This window comes from Perca flavescens, chromosome 2, assembly GCF_004354835.1.
Source record: "Perca flavescens isolate YP-PL-M2 chromosome 2, PFLA_1.0, whole genome shotgun sequence".
In the NCBI taxonomy this organism is placed as follows: domain Eukaryota; kingdom Metazoa; phylum Chordata; class Actinopteri; order Perciformes; family Percidae; genus Perca; species Perca flavescens.
The window spans coordinates 28,883,879-28,906,600 of record NC_041332.1 but is presented as its reverse complement, the minus strand read 5'-3'; the positions used below and the strand labels follow the sequence as shown (position 1 = coordinate 28,906,600).

Here is a 22,722-nt window from a genome sequence, read left to right as displayed (position 1 = left end):
ATATTAGAGTTTTTTCATATTGGCATACAATGTGCAACCGTGCAAACTTGAAAATTAAATTATATACTTGCCTTTAATTATGTCCAGATTTTTACTCATTTTTAATAAAAATGAAATGGAAATGAATGGAAAATGTCCCCTTTAGCAAACTTTGGAAACCACATCCAGCAAAATCTAGGCTTGTTTTTCCAGAGTTGCTTGAATAAAAGTAAATGCACAAATGCACAAAAAAACAGCAGTAGGCACATTCTTGCCTACTGCTGTTTTTGTACATTTGTCTGTGGGTGGTATGGATGTTGTTGTAATGCTCTATGTATGTATGATGAAATTTTAAGATTCTGATTTATGATGAATATTTTTGCTCATTTACCTTCTTTTTTTGACATTTTGACATGTGGTGTTGTATAGATGTATTAAACGAGCTAATGAACGCCATGAGGACCAAAACGTTGAGAATAAATCTATCAGCAGTAAGCGGAGGGGAAAAGGACAGCCTGGGGTTGTTATATGCATATTGCTGTAGTGCTTTATGATGAAATTGTACGAGTTGTGCTGCCCTCCGACTCACCCGACACAATTCATGTTTGCATAGATATTTTTTCTGTCCAAAGAGTTGCTTAAAAATAAAGATACAGCAGTCTGGTTACAGCTAGGGTTATTTATTATATATATATTTTTTTTGTTTTAGCATTGGCAGCCCTAGACTTTCATTATATATATCTCTGAGTGTTACTTGAAAATAACTTAGGTAGTGTGGTCAGGTTTCAGTTTGGGTTTGTATAAGTTCATTTTAGTGTTGGCCGTCCTGAGCTTCTACTATCAAATTCAGTTAAATTCTGTTCTGCTTACTTATTTTGAGTTGCAATAGCTCATATGGTTTGATCTTTTTTCCCTGTCTCACACACACACAGGCTCATAAACCGTATTCAGACAGCCATGTTCCCAGAGACACCTGCCCCTCCACTATGTGCCAGGAAGCGCTACGTCTGGCTGGCTGGCCGACAGTTGCCAGGCCAGCGGTCCGGTATGCTCCAGTGCGGTTGGCACTGATGCCTGCCCATCTGTCCGAGTTGACACGTTTGCTCCCACACCACTTGTCCAGGAGGACAAAATGTGCTGTGGTGTCCTGGCAAAGCTCCCCGAAATGTCAACCTGGCGTGACAAACCCATGCCGGCCCCTTGGCCCTCACAGGCCTGGTAGTGTGGGGCGCTGCCCTGGATCCGTCATGGAGCCAGGAACATGCCATGGTAACAACAACTGCTGATCGACTACCGGGGCGCTACCATCTTGTCCAGGGTGGATAGAGCTTGTACGGTCGGGTCGAGGATGACTGTTCTCATTACAGGCCCTGAACCTTACAAAACTTGGCTATTCACTAGTTGATAGAGGGCAGCTGGACAGAAATGAGACATCATGAGCAGGAAACGCAATGCTCGGACCCTCCGCAGAAGCAATCCCATCCGATTAAAAATTTTTATGAATGAAACAAAGTGTAACTTGGTCTTACAAGCCAAAAAACAATGCACGCAAAAGACAAATAGCATGTGGAACATATTTTCTGTTGTATGAGCAGATGGTCTTGGAGGTGCTGTGAGGGTCTGATGTTGGCTGACTCTGTCCTGCAGCCCCCTCAGGGCAGCAACTGTGAGTAGTCATTAACACGGGGAGCAGGCCATGCCAGGAGAGAGCTGAGTCTAGCGGTAGTTAACAGCCACTATCCAGTTAAATCCTCCTCCTCTGTGCTAAACAAGATCAACTACGGCATTTCTGCTGGTTGCCAAGCGGCACATCATGTAAAGACCTTTAGAAAAAAAGACATTGTTTTGCAAGCACAAAGGAACAGAATGGGGAACGGTGTATTTCCACTCCACTGCGCCTCATCGCTCACTTTTGCTGGATCTAAGGTTATGGCCAGGGCTGTCTGGCAGTTATCCATACATAGTGCATCATAGCATTTGTGTGTGTGTGCACATGTGCATGTGTGTGTGCACAGTGGAACTGTGGACAGGTATGACAGGCCGACCTCCGCATGCTACCAGAGAGAGTGTGCGGCCCAGTGTTAACTGTCATAACTCGAGCTGCCTGGAGCCCTGGAGCACCAGGCTGACCAGGCCACTGGGCAGCTAGAAATAATAGAGACTGGCAAGAGGTCAATGAGGGGTCACACGGAGGGAGAGAGGAGGGGGACAAGGACATATGACAAGAGGACTTGTGGAAAGATGAAGGCAGGAGAGTGAGAGGGAGAAGAAGAGAGGAAAGAGAATGTAGCGGAGTGAGAAGAGCTGTGAGGATAATGATGTGGGAGCAAGTGGGTCAATCAAGGAGCAAAGAGAGGATGATAAAAGAGATAAGGTAAGGAACGTGGCTGCTGTTCTCCCTGAGCCTCTGAAGAGAGCTAAAAATGATGCGTTCAGGCAGTGAGGAGAGAGAAATGAAAATCTGACTTGAATCAGCAGCATTTACATTGTTGTTATCCATTTCTTCAGTACAATTTTCGGGCGCCTAATACTTCTGCATACTTTCAGCTACAAAAAACACTCAAATATCAAAATGTTCAGCTCTTTTTTCTACCATTTATACTTAAAAAAAATTAAGATTTCTTCTTTTTACATTGAAAGTCAATGGAGCAATCTTCAAATCCTCTTTAGGCTTCTTCCGCTTCAAAATGCTACTACTCCCACACATATTCACCTAAAGACATCATTCTAGCTTTAAATTATTGACAAAACCTTCAGCAATTAGATAATTATTCAGCTTTTATAATTATTCAGCAAGTTTCATTGCCTCTTTCAGGCGGTTTCTGCGTTTAGAATGGGTGTGTAATGTGTTACTTACTGTATGACTTTTTGTGTGGAGTTTGCATGTTCTTCCAGACTTTATTTGACATACTATACTATGACTTTTATATCACTTTGTTTCGACTTGCTATACTATGGCTATTTTGACATACTATACTTTGGCTTTCTTTATTTCTTTTTTCCACATATGATACTATGACTTTATTTCTTTCTTTTTTTGATAATAGAGACTGGCAAGAGGCCAATGAGGGGTCACACAGAGGGAGAGAGGAGGGGGACATACTATAATATGTCGTAAAAAGTCATATTATATAATATGTTGAAAAAAGTCATAGTATAGTATGTTGAAAAAAATAAAAAATAAAGCCATAGTATAGAATGTCAAAAAATGAAAGAAATAAAGTCATAGTATTGTATGTGGAAAAAAGAAATAAAGAAAGCCAAAGTATTGTATGTTGAAAAAAGTCATAAATAGTCATAGTATAGTATGTCAAAATAGTCATAGTATAGCAAGTCGAAAAAATGGCTATGGCTTTTTATCACTTTTTCGACATACTATACTATGACTTTTTTCAAAATATATAATATGACTTTTTACAACAACTTTTTGATCACTTTTTTCGACTTACTATACAAAGGCTTTTTATCACTTTTTTCAACATGCTATACTATGGATTTTTTAATCACTTTTTAACATACAATCCTATGACTTTTTTGACATACTATACTAAGACTTTTTACGACATAATAAACTATGACCGTTTTCCTACATACAATACTATGAGTTTCTACAACAGAGAAGGTGGGTGGGTAGTTAAGGCGACGCGCTGTTAATCCATTGTGCTCATGGGTTCAAAATCCCGTCCTACTACACTATCACTTTTTTCATTGCACCATACTATGACATTCATCAACATACTATTATATTACTTTTTATGACATACTGTGTGATTGTTGTTTTCAACAATATATGAGTTTTTTATAACTTTATTGACATACTATACTTTGGCTTTTTCAACATACTATGGCTTTTTTATCACTTTTTTGACATGCTGCACTATGGCTTTTTAACACTTATTTCAACATACTATAATTTGGCTTTTGATCACTATTTTTGACATACTATATTATGGCTTTTTTATCACTTTTTTTAGACATAATAAACTATGACTTTTTGATCACTTTTTTTGATATACTATACTATGACTTTTTTGAAATACTATGCTACTGCTTTTTTATCACTTTTTTCGACATACTATACCATGACCTTTTCGAAATACTATACTACTGCTTTTTTTATCACTTTTTTCGTCGAACCAGTGTATGTATTCTGCAACAATTAAATCTCAGCAATGGTGGCTTTTCAGACATACTACACTATCACCTTTTTCATTGCACTATACTACGTGTATCAACATACTATAATACAACTGTTTTGAACATACTATAAAATGACTTTTTACGACATACTATAAAATGACTTTTTTGACATACTATAGTATGACTTTTTTCGACATAATAAACTATGACTTTTTTATCACTTTTTTGAACATACAATACTATGACTTTTTTGAACATACTATACTATGGCTTTTGTTATCACTTTTTTTGACATACTATAGTATGGCTTTTTTATTGATTTTTTGACATACTAAATAATCTGGCATTTTTCGACATACTATACCTTGACTTTTTTATCACATTTTTTTTTACATACTATACTATGACTTTTTATATCACTTCTTTTGACATACTATACTATGGCTTTTTTTCAATGCACTTTGGCTTTTTTTTCTCTAACTAAACTATGGATTTTTTTTCCAATATACTATACCATGACTTTTATCACTTTTTTGACATACTATACTATTACTTTTTCGACATGCTATAATGCCTTTTTTTAACCTTCTATACTATGACTTTTATTCGACATGCTATACTTTTTATCACTTTTTTCGACATACCATACTATGTCTTTAGAATTACTTTTTTCAACATACTATGCTATTACTGTTTTCGACATGCCTATTTGGAGGCATGGTGGCTAACTCATACCAGCTAGTAGGCACTGCAGACTCTGCCCCTGGTTTGATTGTACTTAGAACTGTCTACTCATGATCCAATCACTCAGGATTTTAATACCAGGTTAAAAGGGGGCTCTACATATCTGTGTTTTTCTCTGTCAATAAGTCTGTCTGCTGTAAAAAAAATATATATATATATAGTGGCACAGATAGGCAAAACATTTGAACCCCTATCATTTCTTACTGCTTCAGCTGCTTCCCCTTAATCAAGTCGTATTTAGAGATCTATACTTAATGCAAGCCTAAAATGTTCCACATCTTTCATTCGTTAGGAGTTTAACATTACTTGTAAATTCTTTTCATACTTTTTGAAAATATTGAACTCAGCTGATTGAGATTTCCTAATCTGACCCACCCATTTCCCATTTTACCAATTCATTCATTACTCTTTTTCAGTTACTTCTTCATCCAAACTTAAGCCGGCAATTTAGTTTAGCATCAGGTTTTATAAAAACTTCCATACTATATTGGTACTAATCTGCTTTTTTAAGACATTCTTATTAATTAGAATAATTAACACTTCAACACATTTTTACCAGCAATTAAGTGTAGTTTCGTAAAATATTTCACTTTTGTTTGACACTTTCTAAGTATTATTCAACATTTCAATGAAATTCATACTAATTAAACCATTCCCACTTTTCCAACTATTTTCACAATTATGCCAGCAATCCAGTATAGCTTTAGCAATTTCGCTTTTCAGCATTTTCTGCAGGAAATGCATTTTCTAGTTCTTTCTGAGTTCACAGTGTCTGTCCAACAAACTCAAACCAGAAAAATAAGCCCTCTTTTTAACAAGACATACCAACATGCATTACTTCACATTTGTTTGGAAGTGTAGTTTATCTTTGCGAGTATGATGTTGTAGTGTTCTCGAGGTGCAGCCACTGGCCTGCAGAGATGGAACAGCTGAATTCATTTAGGCAGGCTTGGCCAGCAATTAAAGTGCTGGATTAAGAGTGATTGCATTTTGTGTCCTGAGGAGGCGCTGCCTGCCATCTTGAGAGGTCTCATTAACATGGCTGCCGTGGGCTTTGCTGAACACTGCCACAGGCAGTTAAAAAATAATGGAGACATTATCAACCTTAATGTCTTGTACCTGGAGTGGAGAAGATTTTATAATCACTATTGTGATGGGCCACGGGCTGCCAGTTGGGCGAAAGGGAAAGGTTGGATGAAGATAACCCTTTTTCTGACCAGACCCCTGTGTGTTTTTTTGATCAGCCACTACACGTGGGGAGTCTGAGCAGCTGGATTTCATTAATTGAGTGCTGGCAGCGTTCTGCTCTGGCGGCAGGGGTGAGTCACACTGGTGGGATTGGTCTCTCTCTCTCTCTCTCTCTCTCTCTCTCTCTCTCCCTGATATCATCTTCCAACCATAACTACAAATAATTATTCACTCAAATCCATTACCGGGGGTCAATCATTTCCCCAATCAGTTCTAAAGTCCAATTACTGGCGCCAAGGCTCTATTCGCGCCTTTCTGCAGATGAAGGCCTGGCCCACAGGCTGCCCAGTAAATTACACATAGCAAACAGTGGAGTGTGCCTGTGTGGGAGAGCGAGCCTCCTCAGGTGGGTAATAAAGCAGAGGTACATACTGGTCTCCCTGGGGCATTCTGACCGTACCATCTAGCAGACTTCACCAGGTTAAATAGAATTAGCCCATGCAATGAGACGCACTTCGAATACCAACCACGTCTCATCACTCTACAGGCTAGAGAGCACGCAGCATGCACGGCGCAGCCTGGTATTAACATCCATCTCAGCAGTTGATATAATAAGACATGTCGCCATAAGGGTCTTCTTATAAAGAGGCTGCACAGTGACCCATCAGAGCAGCATAATAAGTGGGGTGTTACATCTAGAAGCACACACACACACACACACACACACACACACACACACACACACACACACACACACACTCAGGGCTTTGCTGCAGCTCTCCAACCCCATTAGCGTGTGGCTTCTTGTATTGTTTTGCAGCCGTCTTGAAAGTGAGCCCTGAGCCTGGAGGAACTGCTTCTCACCCTCATCTGTCACTACAGAGGGACAGCAGTGCAGCGAGCCAAGTTGGAGCGTCCGGGTGGGCAACAAGGCAGGCAGCGTGTGTGGGTGCATGTGTGTGTGTGTGTGTGTGTGTGCGTGACTGGGGATGGATGGCTTGTATGTATGTACAAGATGTGCTGGAGGTGAGCAAGGACGGGTGTTCAAAGAGAGGGGAGGGTGGGTGAGTGTGGTGGAATGTGCTTGTGTGTGAGGAGCAGCGCAAACATAGCAGGGACAGGGTGAGGCTTTGTGGATCAGCAGCTCATGACCGGTTGTCACACTGCACACACAGCTCCTAAATCAGCCTGGTAGGAGGGCCAGTCTGACATTTCCCCCAGTGTCAGCCTTTCCTCACACTTTGACCAGAAAACAACCAGAACTATAATACTGACAACAAACAAAGACACAAAAGAAAGTCCTAGAGATCTCTCTCTGCTACGATATGCTCACTTTGTTTACTGGCATTTCTAGCAGCCCCATTGTTCACCCCTCATTCCAGACTTTGAGGTTTCGAAGGGGAAAAAAACTGAGCTTTTGGACTGCAATTACAACAGTATGGGGGCACTGTTTTGTTTTGTCCTGAGCCAGGAAAGCATTCTGACTTCAGACTGCTGACACAAAGAGAGGCTGTCAATGTAAGCCCCTCCATTAAACATGAAAAAACCTCATCAAAGAGCCAGTCTCTGTCCTCTGCTTACATTCAAGAGATCGAACGAAATGCTAAACACATGTGGATGGGACCTGTGTTTAGGCTAAAATGGCCGAACACCATCCGGCAGCATTTGAGTTAATCTTCCTTAGTGAAACCGCATGGTGTTGTTTACACTGGAGACGTGTGTGTGTGTGTGTGTGTGTGTGTGTGTGTGTGTGTGTGTGTGTGTGTGTGTGTGTGTGTGTGTGTGTGTGTGTGTGTGTGTGTGTGTGTGTGTGTGTGTGTGTGTGTGTGTGTCGAGAGCTGCAGAACTCACTGTTCCCTTTTGCAAAGCCAGAGCAGTTACAGTGTGTATGTGTTTGTGTCAGCATGATGGAAGAGAAGGGTGTTACTCAGACCTAATGAATCCATCTGCATTCAAGGGGCATTCTTCCTCTTGTACACAGGCGGGAGCAAACCAGCAACGACCTAGGAGCGCGTCCAGCGGTTGGGGGGGGCTCCGGCTCACTATTTCCAAAGCAGACCAGCAAGGACAAGCATGGATTAGTATTGAATTCAACTTCCCCCACCCCCCCCCTTGAAATTTAGGCTACCGTCAAGGAGAGGGATGAGATTGAAATCCGTACAGTCACACACTCAACCCTCCTGTTCTGTACTCTACTAAGAAGTGCTCCTTTCTGCTTTTCAGCGAGGATTGAGAATAGCCGAGGAGGGTTTGGCACTGAGGGAGAGGACTACAGTACAGCCTGTGGCCCAGGAGAGTGGCAGCTGCTGATGTCCTCACCTCTGAGTGACCTGGCACCCTAGCAACCTCAATGAAGAATGGATGGAGGGCAGGAGGCGGGGGCATTATGAGGAGGAGGGTAGTTGGCACTCAGGGCCCAGTCATTAGGATAATGAACCCAGAGCTAAGTGGAATTTGGGAGCCCTCTAGTGGTTGAAGAGAGTATAAACTCACACCCACATGGTGTAGAGATACAGTATCATGAATACTATAAATACTGTGTAATATCAAACCCAATCATTACTCTCTTTATAAAGTATTTGTAATCAGTATTTAATTAAAAAAAGGGCCAAATTGTCTGTAGTTGGTTCAAATACATTTGCAGCATTGTTATAAAAGTACAAAAGGTTTCAGATGGCAACTTGATTGCTTCACTGATTATTATTGTGCCAACACCGAAAAGCATGAAAAGACAAGTCGCACACTCATAACTTCTGAAAAAACTTAACTTAACTTTAAATTTGTGTCCACCCCAGTTGAAACCAATTATCCATCTACAGAAAATGAATACATTTTGATAAGTCATTTATCATAGAAGTCATTTATCATGCAAAAATATTGCAGATTACCGCTTCTCATATGCAAGGGTTTGCTGCTTTTCTCTGTTTTATATTACCATAATACGAATATTTCGTTTGGTCAGACAAAATCGAGCAATGTCCTGTTGTCAATTTGGGCTCTAGGAATTGTGTGCGGTATTTTTCTGCCATTTTATAGACTAAATGATTAATAGATTAATTTTTAAAAGTAATTGACAGTAGGGTTACATGATATAGACAAAATGTGATATTGCGATATCCATAATGAATATTGTGATATCGATAATAATTACATAAACATGTAAAATTACAAAAGTTATGGGAAAACGCATCAAAATAGAGTTTTCTTACAAGGTTTATTTCAACTGACGGTCATATTGGACTGGTCCAACATGAATAAATAAATAAATAAGGACCATGTCTACAGAACAGGACGTTTTACTGGTTGTACAGTATAAATAAAGAAAACGGAACATGTTTTACTGGTTGTACAGTATAAATAAAGAGAACAGGACATGTTTTACTGGTTGTACAGTATAAAATAAATAAAGAGAATGGAACATGTTTTATTGGTTGTACAGTATAAAATAAAGAGAACAGGACATGTTTTACTGGTTGTACAGTATAAAATGAATAAATAAAGAGAACAGGACATGTTTTACTGGTTGTACAGTATAAAATAAAGAGAACAGGACACGTTTTACTGGTTGTACAGTATAAATAAAGAGAACAGGACATGTTTTACTGGTTGTACAGTATAAAATGAATAAAGAGAACAGGACATGTTTTACTGGTTGTACAGTATAAAATTAATAAATAAAGAGAACCGAACACAACTTTTCTTTCGCTTCTCTGATTCATTCTGTTTTGTTGTCCATTTCTTCACTTACACGGTCACTCTGTCGGAATATACACACACGTGGTACGCTACATAGGGTTTGTCAGGTAGTGGACCCGTGCGCTGACGTGCACTAACGTGTGCAAGCGGCACGGTAACTGGCCAATGAAACATGATCATTATAGCGTTTCAAGCGGGCTCTAAATCGAACACAACTAAGCCACACAGCCAACGAACGGGACGCAGCGCTCCACAAAATAAACAAAATATTGCACACTTTCGATATATTGCAATAACGATATTGAGTCGATATATCTTGCACCCCTAGATATAATATTGCGCAACGTGATATTGCAATAACGATATTGAGTCGATAATATCTTGCACCCCTAATTGACAGGTCAATAGATAGTAAAAATAACAGTTAGTTGCAGCCCTTGTTTGTACTGATATTTTAAGCAGGATATTACCACTATCCCCTTACTCAGATTATACATGCACATGTCACTGACACTGTCGGCTACTACTGTTATCCTTAATAAAGCAGCATTTCTGTTTAAATGAATACAGTAGCTGCACTGGAGTTATGAGTGTATGACTTTTCTTTGTCTTTAATTCTCTGGTGGCATCCAGGAGTGCAGTGCATTATGAAAGTAATTCTGAAAATATTAAAGTGTGTTTTGCCTGATTTAGAAGCAGCTGACTCATTCAGGGGATACCTAGCACTGACATTTCTGGCTCCAGAGTGCAGAAAAAATTCATTAGGTCTTTGACAAATCTCAGGACTAATATTCGTAGGAGGTAACATTAATCACTCCCTTTTTTCATATCATGAGCAAACACAAGGATGGAGAAAAGCTCGGCCAACTCTACTGACAGATTTAATGTTATTCACACCAATTTATTTTTATATAATATTCAACTCAGTAACACACATAGTGAATAAAAACATTTTATAAGTCAAGTCGCTTTGCAAAGGGAAATTAGCTTTTGATACAAGAGCAATGACAGTTCAACAAGAGAAACACCTGACCATAACAAATCTGATTTCTCTAAGTCTGATCCTTTCATTTAAAATGTTCTTTTTGGGTAATACATTGTGTGTATTATTGATCACTGGATGAGAAAGGAGGACAACAGTGTCAGTAAAAATGATCACAGATCACACCACTACAGTACATGTCATGTCAATATTTATGGCATGAAGAACAAGTCACAGCTTCACCAAATAATGACCCTGTTCATAAATAGTGATGGGTATTGTGCAAACCCCAAATGTACCAACATGGCCTTTACACCCCTCTGTATGTTTTGCACTAATCTCATTAAAACTGATCCTGAGGGTCTGTAGTGTCTTTGTCCAAGTAGAAAATCCCTTGTATCTGCTTTAGAAAAACCAGGCTATTGGCGGTGCAACATTTTGTATCTCGCAGTGATTAAAATGTATTATTTTCCTGTCTGCTGTCCAAATGGATGTCGATGTGTCTTAAAGCAGTAGGTGAGAAGTGGAAACTGTCAGCACTCTCTTCCCTCTCCTGATTTGAATTAAACCATGCATAAACCAAGGTTTCTGTGGAGGGATGACTTCTTTCTTAGGCGTTTTAAATTTCAAATTAAGTGTAAAAAGGGCAAGACAGCTTTTGTTGTGCGCAAATCACAGCGTCAAGGGCACTTATTCTCAATCTGTCCTGTTTTTACTTTGCATTGAGTGGCCCTGATCAGCCATGAGGCATCCATCCATCCATCTATCCCCAAAGGTGCAGTCCCACTGATTACTGTGGTGATGATGATGATGAGAAGGCTTTGAGAAGCAGGTCAGCAGCCAGGCCTGGGGAGATGGCTCCTTTGGTGACCCTCTCCTCGAGGTGGGGTAGAGCCTCTCTGACACTGGGGTGATTCTGGAAATGGCAGAGGGCGTTCTCCTGGATCAAAGTCCACATCCAAACCTTCTGCTGGGCCCTCCGCCGCCCCTGCAGTTCACCGCTGGCTAGCATGGCGTCCCGGTACGACTCCATCTTGGCCCAGGCCTCTGGGATGCCCTCACTGGTGTGTGAGGAGGCCCGAACCACCTGGAGGGGAGGAGAGGGCGGTGCATGTGTGAATTTAAAGAGTCTCTTTTTCAACCACCAGGTAGTCACTTCATATAGGGTTTGTTTTTTCCCCCATTTTTGTTTATGTTGGGCCTACGAGTGCAACCACGACACATTTATCTCAGCGTTGATTAATGTGCATTGTGTATAAACAATAAAAATTATCCCTGAATATGTGTGTCGGTTTTATTTGATAAATACAGAATTGAATGGTGCATTACGCTTTGTTTTTTAGAATACCAGAGGGTTTTGCATATAGTCAATTGCAACTGAGTCTGGGGAGTTGCTGATTTTTCCTCTTTTTTTTCTATGTTTTAAGATGTTTTTTTTGCAATGCACTTCCATCCTGTAAGAAGCTGTCATGCCACTTTACAAACAGTATTTGTCATCCTAGAACACCTTGTTCACACAAGCAATTGGGGGGGTAAATGTCACTTATGTGTTTAGTTCAACTGACTGCATGTCTCTTTTCAGAGCTTGCTGTAGATTTAAAAGCACATGATGAAATTTAGGGTAACGTTCAAGTTCAACGCAGACACAAACGTGAAAGAGCCTCAGAATACAAAAAAAGGTCAGGCCATTCATTCAGATGTGCATTTAGGACCCATGAAACTGCTTTTATAAAAGTTAACCTTCTGTTTTTCTCACTTTATCACAATTGTGAATAAAAAAGAGAAAGGGAATTTTGGAGGAGGAGAGACAAGACTAGACCTCAGTGTTGATGTCAAATAAAACCACAGATACTCAACAATCTCCAGGCTGCTAAAGTGTAATGAAATTACATGTATCATTTGGAGATAATTTGGCATCAACTGGTAAACGACAAAGTTGAATGTGACAGCCTGATAAATATTGGCGGCAAGTGATCCACAGCCAATTATATTATTCCTCTAATTACATCATTATGTTAATCATTTTACGAGGACATGATTTGACTCTGATGCAGAAACAGGAAATCAAACTTTGTGAGCCTAAATGTACTGCACATTCACTAATTATCCTATTTAAAGGGCTAGATCAAAATCAAACCAAACATATTACCTTACTGGTGTCTAGCCATGCAGACAGGTTTAGTTTTATTTGTTCCTGTTTTAACATATCTTATCAGTCTCTAAGAGCTTTGCCTCCTCCCCAGTACAACGGAGTTGAATGGAATTGCGTTGATTGTGCAATGATTTTAATTTAAAGCGGGGTTTTTTTCTTCCAGAAACAAATGCTCCTGTTTCTCTGGATAATCCACAGACCTCACTGTGAATGGTTTTCAGTGGAACAACTTTTCTCCTGATAAATTTGTCTTTTATGAAAACTGTTAAGAGGGGTAAGAGAGAAAATACATTGGTGAACTGACCCTATAAAGGGCTACTCTAGCAATTTAGTGTTGTACTTACAACTTACTTGTCCTACACTTCCCATAATCCAACACTTTTCAAACTTCACGCCGCGGCCCTTAAGTATGAGTAGTCTCCTATCTCAAACCGAGATTAGAACGATTAAGTAAAGTAAGTAAGGGTTTTCCCTCCCTTCCCTTATTTATACAGCACTTTTCAAAAGCAGGGTTACAAAGTGCTTGATTTAATAAAAATATGTAAAGACAATTGAAAAGTGTTAAAGAATAAGAATAAACTTTAAACAAAGTTCTTCCACCATCAGGAGGCTAAGCCCAATTATTTTGATAATCAATTATATAATAAGTCTTTTTTAACTCCAAATGTTCTCTTGATTCCAGCTTCCTTAACGTGAGAATTTTCTGCTTTTCTGTGTTTTATATTGATGTCAATTGAATGTTGGAAGAGTTTTGGAATGTTAGGAGGACAACAAGGCATTTGAAGATGCCTCCCTGGGCTCTTGAAGCTTTTGATGTATTTCTCTTAAACAGTTTTCTGACATTTTATAGATCAAATAAGAATTGATTGAGAAAAGAACTGTTAGTTGCACCCCTAATTGTTAGTTAAAATTAATCATTAAGTCTCAAGATCTTTCACGTATTACCAAGAACTTAAGAAATCAAAGTAGAATTCATGTCATGCCATTCATGTTTTACATTTTCACGGTGATCGAGGTGGACAAAAGAAGGCAGACTGATAGAGTGATGAGAGACTAAATCATAGAATATGCTACTGTAGGCCACACAGACAGACACAAAAGAGGGCAAGACAGCAAAAGTAAGGATAAATACAGAGCGGAGACTACGAAGAGCAGCCTATCAGCTTTTATGTTGAGTGCGCAGGCATCTAATCAGCAAAATGCATGACACAGCAGCCGAGTATTCAGAGCAGAGTAGGCGGGTGGGGGTGAGGAGGAGAGGGGTGGGAGGTGGGGGCGTTTCCTGGCAGCTTGCCCAGTGGGCAGATGCTGCATTGGGCTGGGAAAACAAAGGGACAAGGCCAGGCAGGCTGGTGGGTGAGCTGGGACATGCAGGGAGGGGTGAGACACTGCAGTACTGAAACCATGATGCCATGACATCATCATCACCCTCATCCCGCCCCCTCCTGGGTCAGCTGACCTCTCATTGGGGTGGCTTGTTGGGTCCACAGAGCAGCGATACTTGTGCCGTGGCTCCCCAGTAGGTCAAATGTTGAACAGTTGTCAATTATCCTTTTTTTTTTAAATGCCTAATCATTCTGTTGTTTGGCTCCGTCACTACACTACACTACACCACACTATACCACACTACACCACACTACACCACTACCTTAGGGTTCCAGGACTTGGACTGTCTCCTGAGCAGCTTGAGTGCGCTGGTGTATTCAGTCTGGATCCTCCTGGCTGGCACCACCAGGTCTCCATCCGACTTCGTCACCACCACCAAGTCTGCCCTCTCAATGATGCCCCTCTTGATACCCTGGACAGAGATTTTGGCATTAAACAACGAGGCTCATTTACTTCTCAAAACACTGTCAATAAATGTCATGTCTAGACACCTAATCTGCTGAGGGATCTGTGTACAGAGTAATGGATGGATGGATGGATGGATGGAGATGGGGTTGGCTGCCAGTTTACTTATTTATTATTTTTGATATTGTTGCTTTCTATCCATCCCTCACTGCTCTCTGCTTCTAACTGATCCAAAACAGGGAAAGCATTTAAGCTTCTTTGTAACGCTTACTCTAAAAAGTGCCTTTCACCTTTTGAAATGTAGTTTCAGTCAAACCGTGCTGTTGGGAATACTGTACTTGAAATCTGAATAACATACGTTTACCGTTTGTTAGTTTGATGATTTTTTTAATGCAATGTGTTACATTTAAGATATAATTACAACAATCAAAACAAATTCCACCTGAGCTGCTTCATGTCCCACACTAATCACCATAATATTAATCCTAATGAGTTGTGCTAATTAAGTCATTAATCTAGCTCTAATGATAAATTGATTAGCATATAGTGTTTGTCAACATACTCATCTTTACATACGAATGCGGACAGAAAAGTCAGTTTAGCGTAACAAACTACATTTGTAAATGTATTCATCCAGGAAGGTAATTCTATTTGTAGATGAGAATATCTATTTTCTTCATCACGGATCCTGTGGTGTTAAAATAATGAGGCTGAAATCAAAAAGTGGATTCGAACCCTGCGCCGCTGCAAGACTCAGCCAACATGGGGCGAACGCTCTTACTGGGTGAGCTAGAGGCTGCCCCTCGCTTGCTAAAACTTTTAACTGAAAAGTTGTGTGCAAAGTAAATAACCGTATCTGAAGCTTATATAGTGACAACAGCAGTAAAGAATAAAGTTCGGTAAACTGTTCTAATGCCACTAAGCAGAACCAGCTTTATGCCTGCCAGATTAGACTTCAGCATTATTCAATCTGACACCTCTTTTATTATCTTTCTTCCAGCTCCCAAAAGTTGAAACAAGATCTCACACCGATGGGCCTGTTGCTGCTGCTGGTGTTTTTTCACTGACCTGGAGTTCATCGCCCCCTGCTGGCGGAATCAGCAGCACAAACATGTCAACCATGTCGGCTACTGCAAACTCTGACTGACCCACACCTGGAGACAAACAGACAGGGTTAAGTGTCACCACTGATCAGTAATATGACAAAATAACAATGCTTACTCTTAAGTAAGTCAATGACCAAGTGAAAATCCTCAATCTAAAACTAAATCCGCAATGATGAGCCCCCAATATGAATGCTGTATTCTGCAGTGACATTGTAAGTTAAAGTGATTTTACAGTATCATGTATGAACAGGAAAAGAAATAAAAGCAATTCGCCATAAAAGGGTCTAGGTCAGGTCTTGTTCAGAAGTTCAAAAATGATTTTTAATAATCATGAGCTTCCACAATCTCACACTGAATCATTTCAAACCTCAATACTTTGTACTGTACTGACCAAACTGCATCTGTAGCACTAAGTATATATGAGAGTTACAACAGATACAACGATTTTTGTTTAATTTCTTAATTCTTTGATTAGATAGTTCCTGATTTTAAAAACGCAATTTTATACTGTATTTACGAAATGTTAGAACAGCACTGAACCTTGATGAATTAGTAAGGTTTGACTTATTTTCTTAAACACACAAAAAGGGATTGTGTCATTTCTGACACTGGCATCTAAACATTTAGGCCTAGTATCAATATGCAGCCCTACTGAGAAATAGGGGTGGGAATCCCCACGGTACGATATTATAATGATATTTATGTCACAATATAATATTATTGCGATTTTAAGCTATATATTGCAATGTTTTACCTTTTTTTCCAACTTCAAATTATTTCCCCAAAAGGAAAACGATTTTCAACATCTGTTTTATCTAAAAACTCTACTCCGTTTGTTCATCTCACTTCAATTTTATTATTTTATTATTCTAGTACCAAAAAGTAAAATTCTCATGTGTTCAATTTATATAATAAAAGATCGATACTTAGTGTATGGATACAGTATTGCCACGGAAAATATCTTTATACTATGCTGTATCCATTTTTTCCCCCCTACCCCTACTAAGAAAATGTGCTACTGTACTGAGTCACCATTTTTCTGTTTATTAAAGAAACAAACTGAAATGACAAGTTTAATATGATGGAGGGGTAAGGGGGAATAAATTTACAAGAAGAAAATATTCAATTTTTGTATTTTTAAAAAGGTGTATATAACAATAGGAAAAATCAGTTAACAGGGTTCCTTCAAAGAAATTGGTTCAATGAGGATAAAAAAATACAATATTATAGCCTGAAAAATCACTTTGAGATACACGTGGAAACACAGCGTCTTACCTACGGTCTCTACAAGGACAATGTCATATCCCGCTCCCTCACAGAGAACAATGGCCTCATTAGTTGTTCTGGTGACTCCACCAAGTGTTCCTGAGGCCGGAGATGGCCTGATAAAAGCCTTCATGTCCCTGGAGAGTTCAGTCATACGAGTCTTATCACCCATCAAAGAGCCTGCAACGAGAGGGATGAGTCTGGTTGTAGCATGAATTTGACATTCATACATTAGTTTAACAGTGCTGCTGTTGATGCTACAAATACTATAGTTGTAGCCTAATTAATACATCACAAACATAGTCACACAACTAAACTCTATTGTGCACTGTAAAGCACCCGATAACCGTTTCATTTGACGATCTGGGTTTACCTCCTGTGGTGCAGGAGGACGGATCAACAGCCAGCACTGAAACCTTATGTCCACGTCCTGTCAACATCTTCCCCACCACCTCAATGAAGGACGACTTCCCTGCTCCTGGAGGACCGGACAGACCTGAAAGATCAACAAAGCAATCGAATCAGAAACAAATGGCACCAAGAACTGATTTCTATGACTTTATATAACTTTAAAAAGGCTTCAATAAAAAAAATTTAGCAGTGTAAATCTCACCCCTACAGGTTTTAAACTGGTGAGTGAACTGATGTAGCAGTTCTCTAAAAATCTAATTGTCATTAGCATGACAAGATGAAGAGAGCATCTGCATATGAAATGCATGTGTGGTGCACAGGTCTCACTGTGTCTGTGTTCAAGGAGAATGACTTTAAAAGGAACACGTCGACTTATTGGAACTTTAGCTTATTCATCGGATCCCCCAGAGTTAGATAAGTCCATACATACCCTTCTCATCTCTGTGCGTGCCATAACTCTGTCTGACGCCCCCACCACTAGCCTAGTTTAGCACAGATCCTGGAGGTAACCGGCTCCATCTAGCCTACTACTCCCAGCTCACAATAAGTGACAAAATAATGTCAACATTTTCCTATTTACATGTTGTGATTTGTATAGTCACAGCGTGTACAAATAATAAGGTCACATGAGACACAGCCGATTTCTAACCATATACATACTGGGAACTATATTCTCAGAAGGCGCAGCACTGCTACTTGGGTGGAGTGATTAGCGCAACACCTGAAAAGCACAGTTGTTACTCTGCTCCTCACCACAGGGCTTTAGGTGCTGCGAGCAAATCACTCCGCCCAAGTAGCAGAACTAGCAGTGCTTCGCCTTTCTGAGAATATAGTTCCCAGTATGTATACGGTTAGAAGATGGCTGTGTCTCATGTGACATTGTTATTTGTACACTGTGACTATACAAATCACAACATGTAAAGAGGAAAATGTTGGTGTTATTTTGTCACTTATTGGGAGCAGTAGGCTGGATGGAGCTGTTTACCTCCAGGATCTGTGCTAAGCGAGGCTAGTGGTGGGTGCGTCAGACAGAGTTACAGCACGCACGGAGATGAGAAGGGTATGTATGGACTTATCTAACTCTGGGGGATACGGTGAATAAGCTTAAGTTCAATAAGTCGACGTGTTCCTTTAACAACAACAATGTCACGAAGGTTCAAGCCTGTGTATATAAAAACTATGACTGCAAATGTGCATGACAAATCCAATCACCAAGTTTAAAAACTTCAAACCTCAAAAATATTCAGCAGTTTAAATCAGTTCACTTTGGATTTTAGGTCAGTTTTAAATTAATTTAGAAACTATGGTGCAATGTTTTGTTCACAAATGCAATGACAAAGTGTTTTGAATTTGCTTCAGAAGTTGGCATGCAATAAGTCAATACTTTCGTTAAATTATCCAGGAGATTCCCGTGTTTCTGTGTTGAGGAACATGAGGAACACTGTATTTTGATAAGAAAACTTTGAAATGGAAATTCACAGTGAGGAAAAATGCATTCACAACCAGCAACTCCTCCAACCTCCCAACTGTAGATCATGGTTCGTGCATTTCTGTGTCTTGTAGAGGGGCCTTGTGTCAACACCTTTTCCAAAGAAGTTAATTTTATCTTATCAAACTACCACAAACTAACTGAAACACAGCAGATTGTTTTTTTACTTTACTTGCTAGGAACTTAAAGGAGGCATGGCATACGTATATTCGTTAGTGGCCACTTTATTAGGTACACCTGTAAAAATCTAATGTAATCCATTAAAACTGCTCAGTCATAAACTCTACCTTTGCAAAGCCAATAATGTTCAGTTTTGATTGACACTGCTAGAGAGGTATCAAGTTAACTACAGTATATGTTTATTACTAAGGTTGTACTTTGCAGTAGTGTTGAACTGGACTGGATTATACTGGTGTTTCTAATGTTCTAATGCATGGGCTTGTAATAAAGTAAATTGTATATGTGTACCTAATGAAGTGGCCAAGAACTGTATAGTATAGTGCACAGGGGGTACTTCCCCCTACAGCTTACTGTAAGCACGCATTCAGTAGAGCTGGGCAATATATCGATATCGTTATATGAGACTGGATATAGTCTTAGATTTTGGATATCGTAATATTGTGATATGACATAAGTGTTGTCTTTTCCTGGTTTTAATGGCTGGATTACAGTAGAGTGATGAGATTGTTTGAATTTACCGGACTGTTCTAGCTTTTCTATTATTTCCCTTAACCCACGTAGTTATTAAACACATTAATGATGATTATTTGTAAAAAATCTCATTGAGTAAATATTTTTTGTAAGCACCAATTGTAAACCCTACAATATCGCCGCAATATCGATATCGAGGTATTTGGCCAACAATATAATAATGATATATATGATAATCGTGATATTAGATTTTTTTCCATATCCCCCAGCTCTAGCATCCAGTTTGCATAGAAGACACAGTTTCCCTTGAGGTTGTCTTCACAAAAAAACATTAGCCGCTCAAACACCAGCCACACACCTACTCTGAAAGCTACTGGCTTTCCTCCATTACGACTCTCCTGCTCCCTCCTGTAGGCCAGCACCCTCTGCAGCAGCACCTGGGCCAGCTCTTTTTTCCTGGGATGCTGGGTCTCCACCAGAGTGATGGACTCAGCCAGAGACGCCCGCTGTCCTCCAATCAGCCCTTCGTACAGTTTCTCCAACAGCCTCTGCTCAGGCCCACTCAGGTCATGGATGTGCTGCCTGAGGGCTGTGCTCACACCCCTCCTGTGCTGGCAGCTGTGACCCGGGAAGGTGCCCTCGTAACAGGTGGCCGAACCAGTAAAGACCCCTTGGTGGAGGGAGAAAGTCCTGGTGACCGAGGGGGCAGTGAACGAGGAGGGAAGGGAGGAGATGTGGCGGAGAAGGGAGAAGCCAAACCGTCGCATTGTATGGTAAATGTGGGGCATCTAGGAGAAACAAGGTGAGTCAGTGGTGATTTTTTTGGACTAACGTTAAGTAACTATCTCCAATGTTTTACGATGACTTTTGCGGTATCTCATGCTGAAACATGTACCGTTTGCCCGTCCTGTAGGTGTAAATACAGCTGTCACAAATATAGCTAATAAAACACAACACACATAGTTTAAAATGAGAATTCATACTGACCTCGTACCAGCTGCACGGAGGTGTTGAACATGGACATATAAGTGTTGAACGGTTGTTGTTTGATTCATCTTTTTCCTGTTTCCGGTGACGTACGGCACCGCCCCCGACACCAAATTTACGAATCCTATTATGGCCACGCCAAGACCCGCCCTATGAAGCAGCTCGATTGGTTGGAGTTAGGCATTTGACCTCGAGTGGTTAAGGTTAGGATAGCCTATTGGTCAGGGGATAGGACCATAGACAGTGAAAGAAGGATAGGACCTGAACAAATGGGGTTACGTTACCTTGCGTAAGCATGGACGCCTGGCCAATAAATGCTATGGAAGGGCGGGTCTTAAACGGTTCCGTCTATTCTTTTTTTTCTTTTTCAATAAAAATATCTTTAAAATCCATAAAATAGCGATATCTACTAAATGTATTTTAAAATGATATATACATTATATGAACGTTATGAGTCGTTTACGAAAAGTAAAAGTCTAATGATGACAGTAGACAACTTTAGCCAGCAGGTGGGAGCAAAGGTTCATTTTCACATCTCATCTGAATCGACAGGCTTGTTTTTCTCCCTAAATCCATCACATTTGACATGTAGCAATATTATGACTCCCTGATTGTTAATTGTACCTTGTCTGTCGGTATTACTGTCAATGCATTCTTTATTAAATACTACGAACCTCGTTTTTCGTGAGCTGCAGAGTATTTTGGACAATCTCTTGACAGTAATGATGAGCTTGCATTTCTTGCTTTTTGAATTCCTAATCACAAACACCTGTTTATTATTATTGTCATCTCGTTGGTAGAAACCTTGAATCATTAAAAGTTTTTTTTTATAAAATTATAATTTTTTTAAATAGGACTGTTATAGGCTACTCCAAAGGGTTTGATCATAAGGGATACTTTGTTGAGCTCTTTTTAGTTGACAGGCTCTTGGACTCACAAAGTACATTGCAGGCATTGAAATAGTAAGACAATAGTGGGCCTTCATTTTAGTAAAAGAATGGAAATGTGAGTTATAATTTGACTTGCAATACTGAAAATATATAAAACCATAAAATACAACTGTTGGCACAATAAAAATGCACATAATTTTCATCCATTAAAATGCATTTTATAGGACTATACTGCAAGACAAATCTTCATGACATTTGGTTTTCAGTCAGTTTGAAATTAAATAAGGGGGACACCTTGGGTGGATTATCAGTACATCACAGGGCTATAATACGCAGCGTAGATAACCCAACACTGTAAGTCTTTGACATTCAGAGTCTCTAGTCCACCTGGCGTGCCTGTCTGTGGAATTTGTGAGAAACATGCAAACTCTTGGGAGGCAACAATACTAACCACTGTGCAACCATACCACCCACGTCATGTACAGTCAAAAGGAACTCCTGCACGCACAACACACACACACAAATTTAAGTCAGTGATTTCCAGGGGAAGATTGTTGTAACTGTTCCAGTACTGTCACAATGTGCCCCATAAAACAAAGGAGAACACATTATTTCATGCATTTTCCTGCAATTTCCTGGAAAATGCAATTACGCTTAACATTAGTGCAGTTTGTGTGCTTTCAGATGCACTTGTAATTGTTGTGCCTCCCTAATTGAAGGTCTACGTCCACACACACACACACACACACACACACACACACACACACACACACACACACACACACACACACACACACACACACACAGTGGTTTATGTTTTTGAAAGTCCCTGACAATAATGAGATGCATATTTTCTTAGCATGGGTGGCCTGTAATTAAACAGACAGAAACACAAAAACACACAGATACACACACATGCCCTGACACAGTGTTCATAAAAGAGACAGAGATATTGCAAAGTAATGAAACAAATTTATTGAATCTTCCAGTAGAGGCTTGATATTCATGGAATAAAACTGCTTTTCTGGGAGTTTTACTGAGCAAAATCACAAAGAAGAAAACAAAAACAACGAGGCAATGTGTGAAAGTGCAGACAAACAAAACAGAAAACATGTTCAAAAAATACAAAAAGAATGTAAAGAGTAATACAGTTTAATAGCAAAGAGGATTGCTCAAAGCATAAAAGAATTGAATGGCAAAATCTGCATTTTATAAAAAAAAAACCTAACTGATACCCTTTTCTCAGTCGA

General features: G+C 39.7%; 1 protein-coding gene across 1 annotated transcript; it reads right to left on the bottom strand.

Moving 5' to 3' along the window:
* Nucleotides 1-10,611: 10,611 nt before the first annotated feature.
* Nucleotides 10,612-20,682, bottom strand: mmaa (metabolism of cobalamin associated A). Its single transcript, XM_028599661.1, has 7 exons — nt 20,583-20,682; nt 19,954-20,383; nt 17,418-17,540; nt 17,054-17,224; nt 15,741-15,826; nt 14,530-14,679; nt 10,612-11,816 (listed from the first exon to the last, which is right to left on the bottom strand). Exons 2-7 carry the CDS (start codon nt 20,381-20,383, stop codon nt 11,520-11,522), a joined length of 1,257 nt encoding a protein of 418 aa, XP_028455462.1. The 5' UTR covers nt 20,583-20,682; the 3' UTR covers nt 10,612-11,519.
* Nucleotides 20,683-22,722: the final 2,040 nt, after the last annotated feature.

Bases quoted from the DNA above. Each gene is read 5' to 3' on its own strand.
- mmaa (XM_028599661.1), bottom strand. From the start codon at position 20,383: ATGCCCCACATTTACCATACAATGCGACGGTTTGGCTTCTCCCTTCTC. The intron at 17,225-17,417 runs GTAAACCCAGAT...CTCTCGTTGCAG, and splicing joins GTCCTCCTGCACCACAGGAG to GCTCTTTGATGGGTGATAAG. The intron at 11,817-14,529 runs GTAGTGGTGTAG...CCTCCCCTCCAG, and splicing joins CCAAGTCCTGGAACCCTAAG to GTGGTTCGGGCCTCCTCACA.